The sequence below is a fragment of the Oryzias melastigma genome, linkage group LG16 (genome assembly GCF_002922805.2).
Source record: "Oryzias melastigma strain HK-1 linkage group LG16, ASM292280v2, whole genome shotgun sequence".
In the NCBI taxonomy this organism is placed as follows: domain Eukaryota; kingdom Metazoa; phylum Chordata; class Actinopteri; order Beloniformes; family Adrianichthyidae; genus Oryzias; species Oryzias melastigma.
The window spans coordinates 12843482-12850557 of NC_050527.1; the positions used below are offsets into that span (position 1 = coordinate 12843482).

The 7076-nt window shown below is 36.2% G+C and overlaps 1 protein-coding gene across 5 annotated transcripts in view; it reads left to right on the forward strand.

Annotated features, from left to right (window-relative positions):
• The window catches only part of LOC112143303 (CUB and sushi domain-containing protein 3), a gene marked incomplete at its 5' end in the record, with an annotated part of 317263 nt that overhangs the window by 136904 nt on the left and 173283 nt on the right, over positions 1-7076 (forward strand). For all 5 annotated transcript variants that reach the window (XM_024267159.2, XM_024267162.2, XM_024267160.2 and 2 more), the window contains 3 exon segments: positions 1120-1311; positions 3648-3786; positions 5918-6105. In XM_024267159.2, the coding sequence (XP_024122927.1) occupies positions 1120-1311; positions 3648-3786; positions 5918-6105 (519 nt within the window).

The window sequence follows — 7076 nt, forward strand, 5'->3', positions numbered from 1 at the left end:
AACCATCATTTGAAATTATTGGAACCAACTTAATATTTGCATCATCCCCTTCAATGGAAATCAGCTCTTCCTCTCTGTTATAAGCAACAATTATTATCGTTTGTTTTTACAATCAGCTTGCTTACTTTTTGCTTTAAATTTTTCATTCATCTGTGAGTCTCGTCCATTAATTAATCTGGTCATGTCACTAGAAAAATAAATACATAAATAGTCCCTAGCCCAGTAAATGCAGAGAGTCGTGTCTGAAGGAGGATTTAAAAAAAATATGTATCTCAATATAGCAAGTGAACTATAGACCTCGTATTAAAGTCAAGGCCAAGGGGCCCGATCTGGCCCTCTGGGTAATTGTATTTTATTGTTATTAATTTCCCAATGTTATCTTGCTCTTATTTCTAACTTGTATAATATATTTTTGTGGAGAGTAAAATATTGAAAGTTGTTAAAGGTTTTAGTTGATTTATTCTGGAATAATATTCCTTCCTTTTTATTATTATGTAAAAAGTTACCCTTTTAAAATTTAGTCTTAGTGTTTTCAATAAATGTTTATTCTGTTCAGCCCACGACCTAAGGTGTGTTTTGGATTTTGGCGGTTGAGATTCACCCCGGTGGCTTAATGGGATATGACAACGCAAACTCTCAGCACAACCACACTTGCCCCCCTATAGTCCAACTTGTGGGGCTGGCTAAACTCAAGATCAGCTTTGCCCTGTTTTTTTCTTGCGGTTTATTCTGATATTTTTAAGTTTTTAGAATAAATAATGCAACACAATATTTTCTAAACTCAACTGATCTCAAGTTGTCAGCACTAAACACAGTTTAGAAAGTAGAATGCCCAAATGGAATCATTAAAGGATTCCTCTGATTTTACCAGAATGCTCTCAAAAGCCCAGAGCTGTTTCACAGCTGTGGTTTAGAAAAATAGATTAGTGGAAACGGCAGTTTCGACTGACATCCGTCAGTAATCTGCTCACTCTAAGCTACAGTTTCATCTCGCCAGCTGCCCACAGTGATGTGCAAACCTTGCGTGCATGTTCCTTCTTGCTTTCATTGATTTTCTGTCCATGTGTGCATCTGCTACCTGATGTATGTGTGAGTCACACGTGTACGTTTGCCCTTTAGGCTCGCTGGCGACAGCCTGCAGGGATCCGGGCATCCCCATGAACGGCAGCCGCAACGGGGAAGGGCGGGAGCCCGGCGACTCGGTGACCTTCTCTTGTGATCCGGGTTATGAATTGCAAGGAGAGAGCAAGATCACCTGCATCCAGGTGGAAAATAGATACTACTGGCAACCCAGCCCTTCAAGCTGCATCGGTGAGAAAGGGGGAGATAGTGCAAGTTGGACAGGGAGGGATGGATGTGTGAAGGCGATAGAGAGGGGGAAATGGATGAAGGAAGGAAGTGTGAGGGATCAGTGAGAAAAGAAATGGTGAGGAGAGGGGGGGTTGTGTGTTAACTAGCGGCTGCAGAGATTCGAGTTTTTAACTCAGTGATGGAGGTACATGGAGACTCCTCAGATTTATCAAAACCTTACTCAGAACGCAGAGCACTTTAGTTTTCAGTTTCTTTTATTTCTTTTTATTTCTATAAAACAACAAAAACTAAAGATTTTACACACATTTCATAATTTGGAAATTAAAGGGAGGAAGCAGAAAAGAACATTTTTTTTGCCACTTTTACACAAGAAATCCCCCAAAAAACAGTGTAAAAAATTATTAGTGGAAAGGTACTGTATTTTAAGCACACACACGCACACACACACCTACATGTCTTTAAGACATTGTAGGGACACCTAACTGGACCATGCTTTGAGGGGACCACACTTTCTGAAGGTTTTACAACTCTTAAAAAAATTAAGGAGAATGCCTAAGTGGTTTTAAGTATAGATATGAGTTTAAATCATCAATAGAACAAAGTACAGTTGTCAACCTGACCTGGCCATGCTTTATGGGGACTTGTTCAGTGTTTAGTAACAAGTGGGGTCCTTTATGCACACTATTTGGTCTTTCTATTATTCCTGGGACCAGTAACACACTCTTTAGGTTTAACCCCCCACCCCAACCCACACACACACACACATATATATATATATATGTATATATATACACATACATAGATAAACATGCATATATATATATATATATATATATATATATATATATATATATATATATATATTTAAGTTAACATATGCTATATAGCATAGGTATGCTTATGGTTTACAGTATTGCCCCTTATTCACTTTGGTTAGAGATCAGAGGCATCTGCAAATATTCAAATTCCGTGAATATGGAGAACCCCCCTCCCCCATGGCTGAGGAGGGATGTCTGCTACTTATCAAAAACACTTCTGATCATACTTAGTAAAACATTTATTAAAGGACATTGGAGTATTGCTTAACAGAAAGAGTTTTTTGTTTTTCTTATTCAGAACAAAAGAATGTCCCAAAGCGACAGCGTACTTTAGGACACAGATGAGGAGTGTCACTCTGTCTCTCTGTCCCTTAAAAACAGGAGCGCAGGCTGCCTACTTCATCAAATAATAAACTCCTCCTGCGGATGATAATCATCCTCTGCAGTTATCATCTTCAGCATATCAGGATTTTTTTCTGTTGCTTCTGAGTCAGCTGATGCCATTTCACCATGCAGGGCATGGAGAGAGGAGGAGTTGCCCCTCTCCGCGCTCCTCTCCGCGCTCCTCTCCGCGCTCCTCTCCGCGCTGCCCTAAATTATATAAGCTCTAAATTATAGCCTATATAAATAAAATATCATGTCATCAGCATATAATTACATTTCAACCTTTAGAAGAATAACTGTTATAATGCTTTTATGTCATGTCATTTTAAAGAAATGTTGTATATTTTACTGCCTCAAACTTGTCAGCAGTTGTTTATTCCAGTTAGGAAAGAAAAGGTCTTTTGGCAAGTCCTCTGGTTTCTGTGACAATCTCACACAGAGCAGTTCGACAAAACCGCATGTAAATGTCAGTGTGCCATGAAAGTGTTAAAACACCAAGACAGACAGTTTTCTTTGGGTTGCAGACTCATTCTCATTGTTCCACATGGCAGCTGTTTGCTTTATTCATCAAGCTCGACAAATGACAAGCAGAGTCATTTGGGAGGTTTTAAATTTCTACGCTGTTCCTTTTGATGCGCCGAGTCGCCAAATGATGTCAGTAAAAGGCACATGAGCATAAAAGCATAACAATTTTATGAACTGACAATTATTTTGTTTTTATAGATGGACTTCATTTTCAGGTACAAGCCATGAGTATATTGGGGATAACATAAAAGCCAGCAAGTCTTCACAACATGAAGAGACACTGATACACTTCTGAAGCGGATATTTCTATTGTTTTTTTGAGAATATTTTATGATTATATATATATATTTTTAGCTTCAAAAACAACACCTTTGTGCATTTGAAATGAAGAAAAAAAAATGACATAAACCTTCAGCATTCCTTTAAGTTTTTGCTAAAGCCTTTTACCAAAATTTTCAGTATTTTAGTAATTCATGCATAATGACCTACACTTGCTCATCACTTTTATTTTGAAATCTCAAACTCAATTTGACTTAGATAAAGAGCTTTGAAGCAGCAAACCTACAGAATCTTTTTAATTATTCCTCTTTCCTCTTCTTATCTACCAAGCTCCATGCGGTGGGAATGTGACTGGATCTTCTGGGTTCATCCTCTCTCCCAACTACCCACACCCCTACCCACACAGCAAAGACTGCGACTGGCTGATTGCTGTGCATTCTGATTACGTCATTTCTTTGGCTTTCATCAGGTAATTTATCAAATGCAAAATTTCGGGAAAAATAGAATTTTCTTGTTTTTTTTCTTGTAATTTTGCTAAGAGATTTTTTGAACTGTCTCTGTTTTTACCTTGACTGAATATGTCACATTATTGCTGTAGCCCTCAAGACAAAAAAACATTCCCTCTAAATCAGACCCCATGAATAATGTTTTTTTTTTGTTTTGATTAATTTGTTTACTACGTTTAGTCATTTATGTTTTGATGCTTAACATGTTAGATAATGAGCAAAATCATAAAAAAGAACCAAATCTACTGTAAACATCTACTGTCAAACGGATTTATTATTAAAATAATAATTATCTAATAATTCTAGAATTATTAGAATTCAAGCACATATTCTTATCTTCTGTTGCAATATTGTTCAAAGCCTTTAAAGTATAGAATTGCACTTACATTTATAGATTAAAAAAAAGATTTTTCCGCAATGTTGTCATGTTGTCATGTTCAAAAGAAAAAAGATAAAAAGATGAAGGGATCAAGGTCTTCATAATTGAAAATTCAGACTTTTTAGCAATTGTAATTGACCTAAATCTGCCTCATTATTTGGCACAGTGTATTTTATTTTGAAAGGAACTGGTGTACCGCTGTAAAATGTAAGTTACAAATGTTGTTGTATGTATTGAAAAATATAAGACCCTTATAATTTAGTCATTGTGAATATAAAGGCTACAATGAATTACTTAATGGTCACAAAAGTATTAACTTTACATTTTTTCTGATATGGAAGTGAGACTTTTGTTCTGACAGAAACCGGCTCTTTTAGCATTAAAAGTTGTAGGTCTCTGCATTGAAACCTTGAACTAACAGGGGGTCGTTTGGTTGCTTTTTGCAGTTTGTTCCACTAAATGTGGCAAAATCATGCACCCTGATTTCCTTTTAAACACATATCTCAAAGAAATATACTAGAAGTTTGGGATTTTTGCTCCTAAAAAAACAGCCTAAAAAAAAAAACAAGCTTTGATGTAGAAGAAAAGAAACATTTTGTCCCCAAGGCACAAGGTCTAGTGGCTTACAGGATGAAGCTCTCAGTAAACCTAGGGTTCGTTTGTAGCCTGCCTGAAACAGAATGGTCTCAGTTCTCAGTGGATGCACCGGAGCTCAGGCTGTACCGTAGAATTGTTTGTTTTCTGCGACGGAACAAACTATAACATCATATTACCGAGCAAAGCTGGCAGCCACATGTGTGATGTGGAGGGTTTGAGTTTGAATCCAGGTGTGTTTGGAGATAGCGGGGAAGCAGCAGTTTCTCTGCAGACTCAGAACACTGCTGCCACTCTGCCCAAACGGGGTGAGGCAAGATTTCATTGCAGAATTGTGATTTTGAGTGCAGATTGTTTTCCAGTGCTTAATGAAAATCCAACATTAATAACTGCAATCAAAGCATTTACCAGCAGCAAATCCACAGATGCAGCTTGGGGCGGCTTTTATGGCGATGCCTCTATTACCTTTTGTGCAAAATGATTTTATGATGCGTTGCAAAAGGCCAAAGGTACATTATTTCTCAACTCCCTCACAGTCTGGATATTCTCAGAGTTAAAAAGAGAAATAAAAAATCACCAGAGTATTTTTTTTTACATTTTTTCCCCCCTCAAAACAAACATTTGATAGAGTTAACACACTGCTGCTTTCTCTCTTGGGAATGTCAAATGAAAGGATGGAATTACGATTTTAAATTGGAGCTGCCTTGCTCCAACTCAAATGCAATTATCTCGGAGCTATTTACATTTTTGTCATAAACTGTGCTCATTATTTTGAAAACAAATGCTCCTCTCCCTCTTGGTGTAGCATGTGATTTGATATACAACTCAACAATATGAAAGCATCTTTATACACTGCATCACTGTCGCCGTCTGGGAAGATTTTGTCAACGTAGTGTCACAACAATTTAATCTTCTCTCACCTCTTGGGGTGGAGGATCGGCGAGTTGACTGTTTGGGAAGACAAAACAAATCTCTCGGCATGATTTGCCTTTTGCATTGTCATGCACAATGTTATTTTGGAATCATAATGGATTGTAAATCCCATACTAACTGAGCAATCTGATGATTAAGACTTGGCAAAATAATAAACTGTTTTATCTCCTTTTTTATGCTTTTGTCAGCTTCAGCATTGAGCCCAACTATGATTTCTTATACATCTATGACGGACCAGACAGCAGCGCTCATCTGATTGGCAGTTTCCAAGACAGTAAACTTCCAGAGAAGATTGAGAGCACTTCCAACTTTATGTACTTGGCATTTCGCAGTGATGGCTCTGTGAGCTACACTGGCTTTCATCTGGAGTACAAAGGTATTGTAATGCCAGTGCAAGCTGGGAATCGTATTTGCATTGCAACATGTTTTTGTTTGGGAATATTATTTTAGTTTAAGAAAAAAAATGAAGCCTGGACTTTTTCACTTTTTAATGCAAATTTTGGATTAATTATCATCATTGGTTTTTGAAGTACTTTAACAATATTCAGTTTTTAACGCCTTGATGCTTATTGATACCAGTTTGCATGACACCACTGCTGCTTCAAAGTTACCTTAAGATAGATGGATGAATAGATTTTATTCAGTCCAATCAATCATAAAATTCACTCAACAGCAACACAATAAAAGACACAGTGCCAGGAGTAAACAAGATAAAGAGCAAAAAGCATGATCAAAACAGGCAGATATAAAGGTATGCAAAAAAAAAAAAAAAAAAACAATTAAAATTACATAAAAGAAATGTATTAAAAATGCTGAATATAAGTTGGCTAAAACTATAGGTTAGCTAAATGTACAAGTTAGCTAAAAGTACAAGTTAACTAAAGTATAATAAGCTAAAAGTATGTTAGCGAAAAGTAGAGGTTAACTGAATGTATAAGTTGACTAAAAGTATCGCAGGTACTTGGCTAAAAGTTCAAGATAGCTAAAAGTTAAAGTTAGCTAAAAGTATAAGTTTGCTAAAAGTTCAAGTTAACTAAAAATAAGCTATAAGATAACTAAAAGTATAAGTTGGCTAAAATTATGTTAGCGACAAGTATAAGTCAACTGAAGGTATAAGTTAAAAGTTTTACTGGTACTTGGCTAAAAGTGTAAGATAGCTAAAAGGAAAGATAAAAAGGCATCTCTTCCAGTGTTTCCACAAACTAGATTGAAAGTGAATGGCACTAAATATGATGTTAGAAATAGATTAGAGTTTTCTCATTCATTTAACCTACAAGTAATTAATGTAGCATTAAAAAAAAACAAAATAAAAAATGTATTTTTTTCAGAAATAAATTCAGGCATCAA